This window comes from Erinaceus europaeus, chromosome 8 (assembly GCF_950295315.1).
Source record: "Erinaceus europaeus chromosome 8, mEriEur2.1, whole genome shotgun sequence".
NCBI lineage: Eukaryota > Metazoa > Chordata > Mammalia > Eulipotyphla > Erinaceidae > Erinaceus > Erinaceus europaeus.
The window spans coordinates 112,295,942-112,313,349 of record NC_080169.1 but is presented as its reverse complement, the minus strand read 5'-3'; the positions used below and the strand labels follow the sequence as shown (position 1 = coordinate 112,313,349).

The window sequence follows — 17,408 nt, the reverse complement described above, 5'->3', positions numbered from 1 at the left end:
GATTCCACTCAGGACCCCCCCATCTCCCCTCAGCAACAGTCTAGAAACCCGCTCGACCTCAAGAAATTGAAATAATGTGGGTCAGACATGGACCAGCCACTTTGTGCCCACCCACCATCCTATTGGCACCTAACTCTTCTATTATTCCTTTTGTTTCTAGAACATTCCCTGAGGAGGAAAAGATGGCGCGTGTGTGTGTGTGTGTGTGTGTGTGTGTGTGTGTGTGTGTGTGTGTGTCACAGTTCAGGCACATTTCAAACTTGAAACCCGATTTCCGCACCCCACTTCCCAAAGGTGAGGGGAGGGTCTCTCAGCACCCCAGTTCCAGTCAGCGAAGCCCGCAGCCCGCAACTTGGGGTTCCATCCTGCTCCCACCCCTGAGGGAGAAGGGGGTGTGCCTCGGGAGCCTCCCTTCAGGCTTCAAAGACGAGGGGACATTTCTGGGGTTGTTTTGGCCTCCGTGGGCGGCCTGGCAGAGTGACTTTTTTTCACGTGTGTGAGACTTCACGGTCTCGGGGGGTATGTGTGACCCCATGATGTCGGGGTGTCCGTGTGACTGACTTCCCGTGCACGGCCATCTTGGCCCGGAGGGTCCGTTTTTTGTTAGGTGTTTGCATGCGTGTGACCTCACGCTTACGGGGGTACTTGTGAGCCCCACATTCATTCTTGTGATACGTGTGTGTATGTGTGTGGGGTACTTGTGAGCCCCACATTCATTCTTGTGATACGTGTGTGTATGTGTGTGATGGAGAGACCCCGCATTCCTGGGCTTCAAGTGTGGGGTTCTCAGGAGCGTGAGGTCCCACGTTCATTCTCGCGGAGGACGTCACCCCCTCATCTGGGGGTGTTTGTCCGTCCCCACGATGTCGGGGTGCCCGCATGTGACCCCTCATTCTCAGGGGAGCCTGTGAGTGACTCCGCCCCCACGTTCATTCTTCGTGCGGGCGTGACCCCACGTCCTCAGGGGGGCGCGTATGTGACCCCGCGCTCGGGGGGGGGGGGCGGTGCGCGTGTGTGAGACCCCACGTGCCAGGCGCGCGCGGCGCCGAGCCTTCTGGGAGGCTCTCGCGGGGGCGCCGGGACGGGACCTCTGGGGCGCAGACGCCCGACGCCACTGACGCGGTGGGCAGCAGCGCGCTCGCGGGAGCTCCACGGGACTGAGGCGCCCAGCCCGCTGCCGCGTCTCCCCGGGGCGACCCCACACCTGCCGCTGCGTCTCCTCAGGGCCCCGTCGGGGTGCCCGGCGCTCGCCCAGCTGGCGGCCCTGAAGCCCGGCGGCGGAGGCGGCGGCGGCGGCGGCGGCGGCGGCGGCTGGTGCGCTCAGCTGCGGGGCCGCGGGCCGGGGGGCGTGGCGAGGCCGCCCCGCTCGAGTTTCTCCCCCGCGGCGGCGGCGCTGGGTCGCTTTCGCTTTCGTTTCCCGCTGGCGTCCCCGCTCAGCTGGAGCTGCGGCCCGCGCTCCGACGGCCCGCGCGCCCCCGCCGCCTTGGCCGTGGCCGCCGCCGCCGTCGCGGCCATGGCGCAGGCCGCCGCGCTGGCTGAGGTGACCCAGACGCTGTGCGCGGCGGGCGGCGCCCTGGAGCTGGACGAGCTGCGGCGCCGCGTGCGGGACGGCGTGGCCTCCGACGTGCTGGAGCGCCTGCTGCGGGATCGCGGCCGCCTGGTGGTGGCGCGGCGGGCGGGCGCCGGGGGCGCCGAGCGCGTGGTGGTGGCGGCGTCGGCGCTGCGCCTGTGCCGCGCCCCGCCCGCCTCCCCGGGGCCCCCCAAGGCCGAGTGCGCCGCGGGCTCCTGCGGGCAGCTGCACCTCTGCAAGTTCATGGTCTACGGCGCCTGCAAGTTCCTGCGCGCCGGGTAAGGGGCGCCCCACTTCCGCGGCCCGCGGGGGACCCCGCACCCTCGGGGACACCGCGCCCCCTTCCACCGCGAGCGCCTCCTCTCCCGGGACGGACGGGTCCGCGGGGCGGGGGGGGGGCAGTGACTGAGAGCCGGGCGTCGGGGGAGCCACCCCAGGAGCCTGGCGGAGCCCCGGGGTGCGGGGTGGGGAGCAGAGATGGCCCCCGGGGGGAGGGGCGGAACGTTCCAGAACATTCCATGCGGGGCCTGGTTCGTTCCATGCGCCCTGAGCTCCAGCTCCAGCTCGAGCGCTTCCCCCAGCAGCGGCCGGCCGGGAGGGCTTTTCCCACAGCGCTTGGGGTTCCCCCCTGGGTTACGCCGTAGGAGTTGGGGTGCGGTGGGGGGGAGGGGGGACAGAGTGGGGGAGGGGCGGGGCGCCCCCAGCCGTTGCCCCTCAGGCCTGGGGGGAGGGTCGGCCGAGATGCTTCGCGATGCCACGTGTGTTTTGAGGCCCCTCCTTCCTCCCTGTCGCCTGCCCAGCCGGCTCCCCCAGTGCCCCCCAGCCACAGCACCCTGACAGTCTGGGGGCAGCGGGAGGTAACGGCCCAGTTGAGCCTGGGGTGACATCCAGGGCTTGAACCCTCGCACCTCATGGGAACTCCAGGGAAAGCTCTGGATGGTGGGGCAGTGCTGTGGGGTCTTCACAACCCCCCCCCCCAAGAATCAAGAAAGGGCCAGGCGTGGCGACTCCTCAAAGCTCAGGTGTTACCAGGCACAAGGACCCAGGTTCAAGCCCTCGGTCCCCACCTGCAAGCGGTGAAGCAGGGCTGCAGGTGTCTCTTTTTTTTTTTCTTTTCTTTCTTTCTTTCTTTTTTTTTTTCCCTCCAGGGTTATTGCTGGGCTCGGTGCCTGCACCATGAATCCACCGCTCCTGGAGGCCATTTTTCCCCCTTTTTGTTGCCCTTGTTGTTGTAGCCTCATTGTGGTGGTTATTATTGCCATTGTTGACGCTGTTCGTTGTTGGATAGGGCAGAGAGAAATGGAGAGAGGAGGGGAAGACAGAGAGGGGGAGAGAAAGATAGACACCTGCAGACCTGCTTCACCGCCAGTGAAGCGACTCCCCTGCAGGTGGGGAGCCGGGGGCTCAAACCGGGATCTTTACGCCGGTCCTTGCGCTTTTTGCCACATGTGCTTAACCCACTGCGCCACCGCCCGACCCCCAGGTGTCTCTCTTTGTCTCTCTCTCCCTGCCTCCCCTTTCCCTTTTGATTTCTCTCTGTCCTGTCAAATAAAAGGGGGGGGGGGAAGGCGGTAGCAGTGGGAGTGGTGAATTCACTGCATAGATCCCAGTCCTGGCACTGACCCTGGTGGCAATAATAACATAATAGTAACAACAGGTAATAGAGAATTGCGCTGGGGAGGGGCTCGGTGGTAGGCTTGTGCATGTGTGTGGCCCTGAGTTCACTGTGGTTCTGCATTGAAGTAAAACAAACAAACGAAAGTGGGCCCCAAGTTTAAGATGCTGCCACAGCAAAGGGCTGAGAGAGCAGCCTTGCAGTCTGCATTTTAGGAAGATCTCAGGGATGCGGGCGCTGATTTTAGGGAAGGAGGATGAGTATCCATTGGGCAGCAAGTCCAGCTCTCTCTCCCAAATCTATTTCATGTAGAGAGAGAGAATTTGAGGAGAGAGGAAGAGAAATAGAGGAACACCTGCAGCCCTGCTGCACCTCTAGTAAAGCTTCCCCTTTGCACTGGAGACTGAGGGCTTGAACCCAGATCCTCGCTCTACCAGGTATACCACTGCCCAACTCCATGCTTTTTGGCTGAACTCGGTCCATGCAGCCACTGGAGCCCCATAGCTGAGTGGCCCTCTGGCAGGTGGGGTGTCACCCCGGGAAGCAGCTGCCCAGGCCTGGATAGAGGGTTATGTTCCCAGACCCCAGTTCAGGCCTGGGAGAAACTGGGGAGACAGGAAGTTGCTAAGAGCACAGCGACGTGGTTTTATTTAACAGGCTGAGAGGTGAGTCATGAATGTTTTTCCCACTATTGACTGAAGGATGACTCTTAAACTCTTCCTGTTTGTTGGCTGAGGATGTCCAGAGGGGGTTCAATTTCAAAGAGTTACTTGGGCGCAGTTGCCCAGGTCTGAATGAAGCAGGACAGCCAGCGCCCCGAGGGGCTGCTTCAGGAGTTGGTGGCTATCTGCTCACAGCTGGACTTGCTTCCATCTGAGCTGGAGCCTGCGGGGCTGTGGGGGACAGTCACTTAGCCCTGGGGTGTGCTCTGAGGAATGATGTTGGTGGGGGGTTCATCCCCTGTCAGCCTCACTGGATGTAATTACACTGTGCTGGGTGTACACACTAGGGTCCGTGGTATAACCCAGGGCCGGGTGGTGGGTTGAGTGCATAGATCATAGGGAGCAAGGACCCTGGTTCAGGCCTCCTCCGGATCCCACCTACAAGGCGGAGGGAAGAGGCGCAATCAGTGAAGTGGGGCTGCAGGTGTCTGTCTCTTCTCTACCTGCTCCTTCCTCTTCAATTTCTATCCCAAAACTTAAAAATAAAGTAAAATAAATCTGAGGACCACTGGCCCATTGCTAACCAACACATCACGTGACACATGACTGTAAACGGGGTGGTGGAGGATGGACCTCTGGGATAAGCTTGTGAAATAAAGACAGCAGCCCTGTTTCACTCATTCCCAGAATTTGGGGCCAGGTGTCACTCGTTTTAGAGAACTGGATGTCTGCTGCTTGCTGGCCTAAATGATTCACGCTCCACCTTTCTCTTTCCTTGTGCTTCACGCCCTAGAGTTTCTTGAACCCTCCTACTCAGACTGCCTCTGGGTGGATGCAGGCAACTGTACTTTCTGTGCTTCTCGGGCCACCCCACCCCTCTTCCTGCACCCTCAGAAACAGGTCCTCACTGCTGGGTTTGCATTCGCTCACCCGTGGCAGCTGGGAAGGCTTCCGGGTCCTGTGTTCACACACAGAGCGCCGTCATCTCAGGCAGGTTACTTTACACCTGAGCCTCAGACACCCCTGACTCCCCCTTTTGCAGATGTGGGATCCTATCACCCACCCCCAAGTGTGTGTGCTGAGGACTGAATGAGCCCGTGTATAAAATGCATAGGCAAGAGGATCTGGGACTGTGGCTCGGTGGCCTGGGTCTGACCCGTAGCAACTCCTCCCCCATTTTGGGAGAGTCTCTGGCTTCTGTGTCCCTTGTCAATGATAGGCTTTAGCAGTCAGCCTGGCCATCATTAGATTTATTGAATGTGTTGGAGTCTGGCAGCGCTGGTGTCTTAGCTGCTCTGCCTAGAGTCTCCTTCCCTGCTTGCTTTGCTGGGGTCCTCCTCTACCCTGAGGACTGACCCAGGCTCCGTCCTGGAGGCTTCCCCACCCCTCGCAGGCTCAGGTGCCTCTGCTCCTGCCCTGATGCTTCTGGGCACAGGAGGAGGTGACAGCAAGGATTTGGTGGGAGAGGGGGGTCCCCTTTTCCTGAGGTGCCGGATGGTGGGTGTTGATCAGGGGTTTGGCTTTTTTCGGAGATGCTTCCGATGATAAGCATGAAAAGTAAGGTATGACTACGTCTGAAGCGAGCAAGCACTCCCAGGTGCAGCTAACCTGTGATGATTTGAAGGCTTATCTGAGTCACTGGCGCTCAGCAGGGGCTTATCGATGAAAAGAATGGAGGAAGCCAGCGGGAGCAAGGGCTGGGCGGGGAGGTGTGCTCACCCTACAGCACAGCTGTGCACACCCATCTGTCCCGCCCGCCCGTCTGGGTGTCTGAGTGCATCATGACTGGCAAGCTGTGACTTTTGCCAGCAGGGGCCTGTCCGCACTCAAGAGCCGGCAGACACCAGTTCTTTGGGAATACATTAACTCACTGCACAGACGTGCTGACTTTTCTCCACGGTTTCTGAACAGTGGAAGGGACTGCCTCAAAAGGGTATCTTAAACATTTGCTTTTCTTTGCCACCAGGGTTATTACCGGGGCTTGGTGCTGGCACCACGAATCCACTGCTCTCAGCAGCCATTTTTTCCTTTTATTATTTTTAAAAATGTTTTTGTTTATTATTGGATAGAGACAGAGAGGAATTGAGAGGGGAGAATTGAGAGGGAGAGAGACAGAGAGACAACTGCCGCCTTTCTCTGCCACTTGTGAAGCTTTCCCCCTGCAGGTGGGGGACCAGAGGCTTGATCCGGCAACCTTGCGCGTTGCAGTGTGTGTGCTTAACCAGGTGTGCCACCACCTTGCCCTCCATTTTTTTCTTTTTTCTTTTCTATTCTATTTATTTTATTTCTCTGCATTTTTGTTGTATCCATGTCCTAGGATATTACGTAGGATGTTAGAAGGTAGAGGGGATGGGGTGGCATTTTGTCGTGAGCCCAGGAGAGGCATTGAGAACGACAAAGGCCCCTGTGAGCAGGGAAGGGGGCTTGGGGTGCAGGGAGTGGCTGGTGGGGAGCCATAGACCTAGACTCCTGTGTTTATTTGATATGACATAAATATATATATTTATTTATTTGAGATATATATTTGAGAGGGGAGAAGAAGATACAGTCTCCACAACACCTGCTTCTCCACTTTTAAAGCTTCCTCCCTGCAGGTGGGGACCAGAGGCTTGAAATGGATCCTTGCACATAGTAATGTGTGAGCTCAGCTAGGTGCATCACCACCCAGCCCCTAATCATTTTTTTGATTTTTTTGTTGTTGTCACCAGGTTGCCACTAGGGCTCAGCACTGATATGACTCTTCTGTTCCTGGTGGATGGATATATATATATATAATTTATAAAAAGGAAACATTGAAAAAACCGTAAGATAAGAGGGGTACAACTCCACACAATTCCCACTGCATCTCCATAGGTCATATAATTTTTTAAGGGTGGTGGGGGGAGACAGACTAGAGAGATGGACAGACACCTGAAGCAGTTGCTCGTGAAACTTCTCACTGCAGGGACTGGCCTTGAATCTGACCATCGTGCATGGTAATGTGCGTGCCACTGGGTCAGCCTCCACCTGGCTTCTCGATTCATTTTTATGATAGAGGGAGAGATCTCTGTTCAGCTTTGGCATATTGGGATCAGGACTCTCAGTCCTTCAAGGCCAGTGCTCTAGTGCTCTGAGCTATCTCTTGGCCCTGAACCGTGGTCCGAAGGCTGATGTTACAGCTGTCTTGGTTTGCAAGGGCGGCAGACTTCAACACCAGGCAGCTTCAATACCAGGCACAGGCTTTCTCACAACCTGGAGGCTCTAAGACCAAGACACCCACAGGGTTGGCTTCTTCTGAGGCCTATCCCCTTGGCTCGGAGGTGACCATCTTCTCCCTTGTCCTCCTGTCTTCTTTCTCTATTTGGGTCTGTGTCCCAAATCCCTCTGCTCATGAGGGCACCCATCAGGTTGCACTAGTACAGTAAGTCATGTTAACTTAGTTACTTCTTTAGAGTGTCTAACTACAGTTCCTTCTGAGGAGCAGGAGGCAGGACACCAGCGGGAGAGTTTGGGGGAGCTAGAGTCACACCCCTGACCCCACCTCTGCTTCTTTGCAGAAAGCACTGTAGGAACAATCACAACCTGACGACCAGCCACAATCTGAGCGTTCTGAGGACCCATGGCGTCGACCACCTCAGCTACAGCGAGCTCTGTCAACTGCTGTTTCAGAACGACCCCTGGCTTTTGCCTGAGGTGAGTGCCAGGCAGGTGTGTGTGTGTGTGTGGGGGGGGGGAAGAACAACAGCCAAGGGGTCCTCTTGTGACTACTAGGGTCTCCCTGGAGAGGACCTGGGTCTTGGGCCACCCTTTCCCCTTCGTCTAGTGCTAGGGACTGAAATTACACAAGGCCTGCACTCTACCAGAGCCCCCCCCCCCCCAGTTCTGTAAAGGTGTGCGCTCTGCTTTCACACCCCCAGGAGCTCTATAGAGGTATCCTCCTCCTCTCCCTGAGTAGGGGGAGAAAACCTTTCCTCTCTTTCCTTCATTTCTTTTCTCACCTCCTTCCTTTCCTCACTCTTCCTGCTTTGCTTTTCTCCCTGAAGCAGAACACAGGTCAACTCTGGCTTGTGGTGTGGTGCTAAGGGATAAATGTGAGCTATTCAGAGGTTCACACGTCAAAGTGTGTTGTGTAGGCTGCTGTGCCCCCTCCAGCCACCACTATCAGCCCTTCTCTTTGTCCTTTTTGAGGTGCATGCTCCGCTGCTGAGTACTAGTGCATTGCTCTGGCACCCCTCCCTGAAGCCACTTTCACATCTGTCAGTTGGGCTGGTCCCTCCTGTGCAGGGCCTCGGTGGCCAGCAGCTGCAGCTCCGTGTTAACATTAACAGAGCAGAGGGCACGAAGGGCTCCAGCTGGGCCTCCCTGGCCCCCAGGATGTAGAGCCACAGCAGTGCCTCTGTCCCAGTAGTCAGGAAGCTTTCCAGGCTGGGAGGTGGGGTCCTCGCTACTAATCCCACCCCGGGAGATTTCAATTTCATCTGATGTGAATTCCAGTTGCCCTTCAGACATTAGCCACAAGTGCCAAATGTGGGTTTTGCAGCCTCTGGTGCAATTTTGCTTCTTGTCAGGGTAGTGCCCTGGACTTGAGTGGGCGGGCCCTTGGGGTCTGTAACCCAGTGACCTTCCCCAAGAGTCTGAAGTGTAGAGGAAAGGGGAGCTTCACCCAAATTCAGCAGCCCAGTGGCAGACACGTTTGTGTGCCAGGCACAGGAAAGCTGCGTGGTCCAGGGCAAGTGGCTGTCTGCTCTGTTTTACTGTGCCCTTCAGAAAAGGCAAGGGCCATCTCTCTGAGAAGCTTTGACCCCTCGGGGCCTCATTTACTCTGAATCATAGATACGAAGAGTTGGGGTCAACAGGACTGTTGGAGAGCCAGCGTGAGGAGGGTTGGCGAGGCTGCATTGGAGTGTAATGCTCTGATGACTCTGAAGTTCTTTCGCTGGGGTTTCCTGAGCAGTCTGCCTACCACTCAGTTCCTATTTTAGCAGAGGTCTGTGCTGGCATCTGCAGGAAGGATGTTCTGGCACTGTGACCATAGAAGCCTCAGGATACATCATGGGCTGGGTCCCTGGAGGGCCCCCTTTAACTCAAGGGCTGGCCTATGGGGAGGTGCTGTCACTGCAGCCTTGCTCAGCTTCACTCGTCTTTTCTCTCCACAGGTCTGCCTTCATTACAACAAAGGCGACGGGCCCTACGGCTCCTGCACCTTTCAGAAGCAATGTATCAAACTCCACCTCTGCCAGTATTTCTTACAGGGGGAATGCAAGTTTGGTGCCAGCTGTAAGAGATGTCATGACTTCTCCAGTGCGGAGAATCTGGGGAAGCTTGAGAAGCTGGGCATGAGCTCCGAGCTGGTGAGCAGGCTGCCTTCCATTTACCGCAATGCTCATGACATTAAGAACCGGAACTCTTCCCCTAGCAAAGACCAGCCTCCAGGCCCTCAGGGGACTTCAGGTAAGACCCAGGGCTGCGGCTCACGCTGCCGTCTGGCCAGTATGTGACATGTGTGACTCTTGCACTTGGGGATCCCTTCCCGGCTTGTGGGGATTGTAAATTTGGGTGGAAGTAGACAGGAACAAGCAGGGTGATCCCATTGGTGTTGGAGTAAATTCTCGACAGGCCTGGTCTGCACTGGCATGGGCTGCTCTGCTCTCCATAGGCCTTCCTCTGCTCCTTTGAGGGACCCCCTCCCAAAGTTGGGCATGCAACTCTAGGGACACTCTCTGCACTGCATTTTGTTCTGATTTTTTTTTTAAATGGGAGCAACACTTTTTCCCCATATTTTTCTCATTACAACTTTTCTTCCTCAGAATCATCAAATCAATCATCAAATCTCTCATTTATACTCACTTCTCTGATCCATTACTGGGGAGTCAAAAAATTCTTCCATATTAGGTGATATTTATTTAACTGAAACCCGAATATGAGGGAAGACCAGGAATCACTAAAATAGTGATTCCTAGACCCTGAATTTAAAGGATTAAATACTTTTTTTTCTTTTTCTCTAGAGCTCTACTCAACTAGCTTATGTACTATGGAGGATTGAACCTGGAATTTGGAGCCTCAGGCATAGGGGTCTCTTTGCATAACCTAAATTATGCTGTCTACTTCCCCACAAAAGAAACATTTTTATATTTCATCTTTGGTTGGCTTCAGGCTTTATTGCTCTGGGTGTTTTTTTTTTTTTTTTTTTTTTCAAATAGCAGAGAGAGGGAGACACCACATCACTAAAGCTTCCTTCAATGCCATGGGGGCTGGGTTCAAGCCAGGGTCATGCACATGGCAAAGCAACACACTATCCAAGTGAGCTATTTTGCTAACCCTAGAAACATACGTTTATTTTAGCTCCCTTCTTGACATGAGTAAGGAGAATTGGTTTTTTTTTATGTGGTGCTAGAACTGAATCTACAATCTCACTGAGTCACCCAATGTGTGTGTGTGGTGGGCTGTTTGTGTGTGTTTGTCTGTGTATCTACATACATGTTTACATTATTAAAAACATGTCAGGGAAGGAACCTAGGACACTGTGCATGTGACTTTCCTGACCCCATTTTTATTCTTTGCTTTTAGAGTTACCAAAGCACCCCTCTCCAATCTGTGGAGCTCTAGCAGTTTCTGTCCTTAATACTCCCATGGAAGGCAAGCACTACACTCCCTGAGCTACCTCCTGGGCCTAAGTGGATTTCTTTTTTTATTTTATTTTATTTTTTTATATATATATTTTATATTTATTTTATTTATTCCCTTTTGTTGCCCTTGTTGTTTTATTGTTGTAGTTATTATTGTTGTTGGATAGGACAGAGAGAAATGGAGAGAGGGAGGGGAAGACAGAGAGCAGGAGAGAAAGACACCTGCAGACCTGCTTCACCGCCTGTGAAGTGACTCCCCTGCAGGTGGGGAGCCGGGGTTCGAACCGGGATCCTTATGCCGGTCCTTGTGCTTTGTGCCACCTGCGCTTAACCCGCTGTACTACAGCCCGACTCCCAGTGGATTTCTTTAAAGAAATTGTCAGTGTGGTTTGCTCACTGCTCATCTCCAGCCTGGTCACAGTGACAGGCAAGGGCTGGTGGTAATGGAGGCGTTTGAGCCCTACCTTATTTCATAAGCATTTCTTGAATATCTGTGGTGTGGGCAGTGAGTAACTTGGCCTCTAGGGAAGCCACGCTGCAGCAGGGTGGCTCGGATTGACAGTGTCCTACCCGCCATTCCTCCTGGCTACCCCCTTATCATTTCAGCACAGCTGAGTGCATTCTGTGTGCTTGACCCTGTCCTGGGCTGGTTATACATACGAGGCAGGGTCACATAGTCAAACCTGCCTATAGATGCTAGTGATGCCTGGGAAATACATATATTTGAATGATGCCACCTGTTTTTCCCCCTCATTTTTTTTAACTTTGTGATTAATGGTGGGTTATAAAATTGTAGATGACAGGCTTAAGTTCTACACTATACCCAGCACCAAAGGTCTGTGTCCCCCACCCTCTCACCTTCCAAAGACAACCACTACCAATAGTTGTTAGAAGTCTTAACAATAGTTTCCTTGCCTCTGTGTTTGTTTTTTTTTTTTTTTTGCAAATTCATGTGTATATCAGTTCCCTCAATTCCACATATGAATAAAACTGTCAGATAGTTGTCTTTCATCTCTTTACTTATGTCACTAAGCGTAATTGCTTCTGGTCCCATCCATTTTCACCCAAAGGACACAATATCATCTATTTTGATTTCAGAGTAGTAGTCTGTGGAATATATATTCCATAACTTCTTTAGCCAGTCACCTGTTGATGGGCATTTGCTGTTTCCACTCTTTGGCTATTGTGAATAATGCAGCTATGAACACAGAGGTGCATATGTCCTTTCAAATTAGTGTTTGAGTGCCCTTTGGATAAATAATAGTGCCACCTCTTAAAATATTAAGCAGGTGTCAGGATTACAGTAAATAAGCTTATCAATGCAATTATTCATCCTTTCAAACTAGAGTACTGCTCAAACCTGGGTTATGGTGATGCTGATTGAGCCTGGGATATCAGAGCCTCCGGCTTGAAAACCTTTTAGATAAATGCTGTGCTGTTTCTCTGACCCTGTAATGATTTTTTAACAGCAGGGAGTCCCAGGAAGTTAGGATAATCAGGAAAGACTTTCTAGAGGAGATAGATTTTGTTTTAATTTACTTACTTTTGGAGTGTTGAGGATGGAACCTGAGGCATTGCATATGTGCTCTAACATGGAACTACATCCCCAGTCTCTGTAACCTAACTGATTTTTATTTTTAAAAGTTGTCCTTGCCATGTTTTTTTCTTTGCATTTTCTTCAGTTTCAGTTCATTTCTTTCAAAGGTAGAAAGCTGCAAGCACACAGGCTTTAGTTTAAGATCTTTAAGGTTATCAGCTAGTAGTGGCCTTCACTAGGAGGGGTTGGGGTCACCTACCTCTCAGGGCCCCTGGAGGAGCTGGCAAGGGGGCTCTGAGGGCCCCACAAGTAGTTTTGAGACCCAGTTGTGAGATACCTGAAGAGTCCGTCAACAGAAAAAGGAAGATTAATAACAAAATGATAGGTGGTGCTGACTATGCAGGGCTTGCTAATGACTTTTCATAAAAAGATATAATTTGTGAGGGGGAGAGAGATGCACCAGAGCACCTCTCTGACATGTGTCGCTGGATACTGAACCTGGGGCCTCACACTTGTGAAGTCCTACACTCTACCTATTGACTCCTCACCTCAGACTGTTTGCTAATGACTTTCACACGGCAGTAATTGGGGCATTGTGGGTTTAATTCTGAGGTCAAGATTCATTACAACACTACGATAAAGGTACACTTTGAAAGCAGCTGCATGCCTTTTTGGTGCCAGAATTCTTATAATTGACCTAACATTATTAAGACCCAATTCTAACTTTGCTAGCAAGTATTTCCCATTGGAATCAAATTAAGTTTATAGGACTTAGTTCTAGTCCTTTAGTTCCCCGCTGAGGTCATTAGAGCCTTAGGTACACCTTTCCCCAGTATCTGAAAGTAGACTGTTCCTATTTGAAATGATCTAGAAGTTATTCTGCGGGAGTCTAGGAATCCTTAGAGCATTTTTCCATATAAATTAGTGGCAATAGCTCCCCCACCCCCAAACCTACCAAATAGGAACTATCCTACAAATACCGGGGAAAACATGTCTGAAGAGGAAAGTCAGCTCAGTGAGTAGGATGGTGGTGGTTCTCTCCTTTAAAGTACCCCATGCTCTCCTCCTGGACATTTTGATGCATGTGTGTGGTCAGGGTTGGGATGCTTGTCTTATTAAATAGGTTTCCTGATGTGTTGGATGCCCAGCCAGTGGTAAGAGAAGTTTCTTTGTGCTTGTCTGGCTAGGCAAGCAGTGTGTGGTCTTGGGCTCCCTGTACCTTGCCCTGCTTTGCCCCCACATCAGAAGCTTCAACAGACACTGACATTTCTTTGTGGTGGTCTTTGTAGAAAGAAGAGACAGCTCAGGTTCTGCAACCCCAAACACAACTAGCCAAGAGGATGCTGATCAAATCTGTTTGTACCACATCCGGAAAAGCTGTAGCTTTCAAGGTAAGTCCAAGGTACCCCCTTCCTCCCACTTGGGGTTGAATGCCTTCTCCTCTGTTGGAGGAGGTGCTTCTCAGTGGTGAGATGGCATGGCCCTTCTGCCAAACCAGTCTGGAATTGGGTGGGAGCTGAGATTGGCAGGAAATCCTTTGAGTTTCTAGAAACCCAAGTGCAGGCGAGTGGGACTGTGTCTGGTTGTGCATCAGTGTCAAGTGTTAGCTCGGGGTCACAGGCCTGTAGGAGACAACATATCCCCAATTTACTTAGTAGGAGACAATGTCACTTCTTGGCTTACTAGCACTGCCTTTCTAGAAGCTGAGAATGCCCTTCCTGAGGAGGCATTGTGTTTGCTCTTGCTAGAAAAGTAGTTGTGTAATTGGGCTGGGGGGTGGGTGGGGGAGGCTTTTGTCTCCAGTTTTTCTTTTGTCAGAAGTAATTCTTGTGGGTGTATTTTCACTAAACCTTTTTTTTTTTTTTTCCTTTTCTTACTGCTGTCCCGGTTTTCCAATTTGGTGACTTCTCATAAAAACAGCTATCCCCATACTTGTTTTCAGTCTTTAAAAACTTACCCAGGCATTTCGTGAATATGTTCACTTTGTAAACAAGTCCAAATGTACAGAGTAAAGCCCTGGAGCCTGCATTCACCCTCCCCCAAAGGTAAACATGTGCAGTGTGGCTGTGATACTTGTTTCACATACTTTTTCGACAAATGGGAACATGTGATGCTGCTGATTCAACCTGCTTCTTTGACCTAACTGTGTCTTGGGTTTTTTTTTTGTTTTTTTTTTTCGTGTTAATCTTCTGGTTTGTAAAAATAATGGCATGCCATTAGGTTATAGTGATGTTCCACTGCATCTGTTTATTTGTGTTTGGTACAGATTTTTGAAAGTGGAATGCTAGGGCATTGTAGAGCTACAATTTACTGACAGTAAAAAGTACTGATTTTTAAATGTCCACTCTGCTTCGGTCAACATGTGTGCCTGTGTAATCATCACTATAATCTAGATATGGAAGAGTTCCTTTACGTAGGAAGTTTTCCATCTCTTCTTTAGAGCTAACTAGCCCTCACCCCCCAATTTCTGACCCCTGGTAGAACCTGACCTGCTTCTCTTGTTGTTGGTTAAATTCGTTTTTCTAGACTTTGTTAACATGGACTCACACCACACATGTTCTCCTGTATGTGTCCTCTCTCACAGCATGTTTCTGAGAGTCAGTCATGCTGGCATGCTGAGAGTCTGCTCTTTTGTGCTGCTGAGTAGCTTGCGTGGAGTGAGCACAGCATAACTATTATATGCCGATGTGAATTTTGGGCGGTTTTGGCTTGGGGCTTTCATAGATCTAAAACTGCCACAGACCTTTGTTACACGCTTCATGTGGATGTTTTCATTTTCCTTAAGTAGAAGTGGAATTACTGGATTGTATGATGAATGTTTACCATTAGAAGACATTTCCAAGCCATCTTTCAAAGTGGCTATAGCCTTTTACTTTCCCACTAGTAACATTTGAAAGTTTTCATTGTTTTTTGTATCTGTGCCAACACTTGGTATTATAGTTTTAAAATATTTACCTGCTCTCATGTGGGAAGTGGTTCTGTGGGCGGAGTGCTGGACCCGCACGAGGTCCCAGGTTTGATCCTCAGCATTGTGTCTGCCAGTGACGCTCTAATCCCCCCCCCAATTCTAATAAACACATAAATACTAAGAGAAAAGACTTTCTAAATTCCAAATTCTCCCTGTTAAAATTTTGGACATTCTAGGAATGAGTAGTGAAATCTTACTTTGGTTTAATTTGTATTTCCCTAATGATTAATTATACTTAACATTTTTCTTTAATTTTTTATTTATAAAAAGGAGACATTGACAAAACCACAGGATAAGAGGGGCACAGCTTCGCACCATTCCCACCACCAGAACTCTGTATCCCATCCCTTCCTCTGATAGCTTTCCTATTCTTTAACCCTCTGGGAGTATGGACCCAAGGTCATTGTGGGGTGCAGAAGGTTGAAGGCCATCTTCTGTAATTGCTTCCCCACTGAACATAGGCGTTGTTGACAGGTCGATCCATACTCCCAGCCTCTCTCTCTTTCCCTAGTGGGGAAGAGCTCTGGGAAAGTGGAGCTCCAGGACACATTGGTGGGGTTGGCTGTCCGGGTAGTCTGGTCGGCATCATGCTAGCATCTGGAACCTGGTGGTTGACAAGAGAGTTAACATACAAAGCCAAACAAATTGTTGACCAATCATGGTCCTAAGGGCTGGAATAGTGCAGATGAAGAGTTGGGGTTCTTCATTTTGTAGATAGCTAGTAGGCATATTTTAGTTAAATTCCAAAGGGCCTGTGGCTATACTAGTGTTTTTTTTTTTCCCCTTTTTCTTTTTGCCCCTGAGCCTGAAATCTGATATGCCAGTGGATCCAAGTTATTGTCTGGGGAGATGATGTCATGGCTGGAAAAAGGACCAGAAAGCTGGATCAGGGAAGAGAGTAGCTCCCTAATATGGGAAAGGGGTATACATATTGTTGACTGTAAACCCCATCGATTTGATGTGAACTGGGGCCCATATTCAGCTTAGGAGCATGTGTGACCTCTGCATCCCTCTAGATCTGAGCTCACATTCTTTGGTCATGACTAGCAACATTCCAAGCTGCCCCAGTATCGACCCATCTTCCTCAGGTGTAGCATAGCACATGTTGTCCACCCTTCCTTCAGAGGATGGAACATGCTCTACCATTGTTGATCCAGGTTGAGTGCGAGGTCCTATGGGGGCCCACAAAGGGGTCTATTGTGTTGTTCCTGATAGAAAAGACTGGTAACAATGGAGAGAGGGATTTATTTGAGGTCTAGGCCCATTATGTCTGTTTGGGAATCTCAGGACTCCTCGACTAGGGCTCCAGCTGATGGGGTGGCCTGATAGTGACTAAAGAGTCATCGTTAAAGTCTGCCAGTCTCTTGCCCTTAGTCAGCTTTTGCAGTCATTGCTTTGCTAAGGTTAGCTTTGGAGTGAGTGAGAGAACTGTAATAGGAAGTAGGTGAGGAGGGTAACATTTATTTTCATATACTGTTGGACATTTGTATATTTTTCATGTCCCTATCTGTCAAATCTTTGCCCATTTTAATAAAGCTTGCTTGGAGATACACCCAAAAGGAGGAAGGTTCTCCTTCCTGGGGGAAGGTACCTTCTGCAGGAGAGCCTTCCTCATGTGCACTGACCCAGCATACTTCCCCTGGCCTCCAGGGAGGGGCTGGGAGGTCTTAATGGGTCTGACCTCTGGACCCCAGCTGGGTCCTTATCTCTAGGTCCCACCCATCATTACCACTCTGTGGCACACATGCCTGGCAGGGAGTCCAAGAAGACCCTTGGCCTGGACTCATCTGTCCAAACTCCATCTTTGGAGCTGCCAGGATGTCCTGTGTTCCCAGTGTGGCTATAGCCAGCTTGCTGAACTTGAGTTTTCCTCAGGTAAGGGTCTCTCCATTGTTCCCCCAAGTCCTCTGGGTCTGGTGTTCTCTGGGGTCTTCTCTGCCTGATCCAACACCTAGTCTTTGTTGGAAAATTGCCCCCCTCCAAGACTTCCCCCTCCAGAGTCTCTGGACCGGAAGTGGCATTGAGATGAGATGTGCCTGAAAGAATGCATGAAGCTTTAGGAAGTGTTGTTTTTTTTCCTAAGTGTAGTTTTGTTTCAAATTTTCAATTAACCGAGATTCATTGCCATTGTTTGGAAAGGTGGGAGGAGTATACAAAGGGCAGTCAGTGGAGGTAACTTCCGTGAGCCTTTCTTCTCACACCCACACCTGTTGCCTCCAGAAGCTGTCATCACCAGTTCCGAGTACCCTCCTGTGGAGAGACTTCAAATGTTCCTGTGTCCAGTCTGTCTCGTTCTCACAGGTGTTCTGCACACAAAACAATAGATACCATTTTGTATCTTGCTTTTTTCACTTAGCTAGATATTTAATTTTTTTTGGTGTACAGTACATTCTTGAAGTTCATATTTCAAAAGATGCAAATAACAACAAATTGTCCTCATAATTCAGTTCC

General features: G+C 50.8%; 1 protein-coding gene across 1 annotated transcript in view; it reads left to right on the top strand.

Annotated features, from left to right (window-relative positions):
• Window positions 1-1,021: 1,021 nt before the first annotated feature.
• The window catches only part of PARP12 (poly(ADP-ribose) polymerase family member 12), a 33,216-nt gene continuing 16,829 nt past the window's right edge, over window positions 1,022-17,408 (top strand). The window contains exons 1-4 of the mRNA XM_016189120.2: window positions 1,022-1,848; window positions 7,384-7,519; window positions 8,983-9,277; window positions 13,279-13,380. Of these exons, the coding sequence (XP_016044606.2) occupies window positions 1,514-1,848; window positions 7,384-7,519; window positions 8,983-9,277; window positions 13,279-13,380 (868 nt within the window). The 5' untranslated portion in view covers window positions 1,022-1,513. The remainder of the gene's footprint in view (window positions 1,849-7,383; window positions 7,520-8,982; window positions 9,278-13,278; window positions 13,381-17,408) is intronic.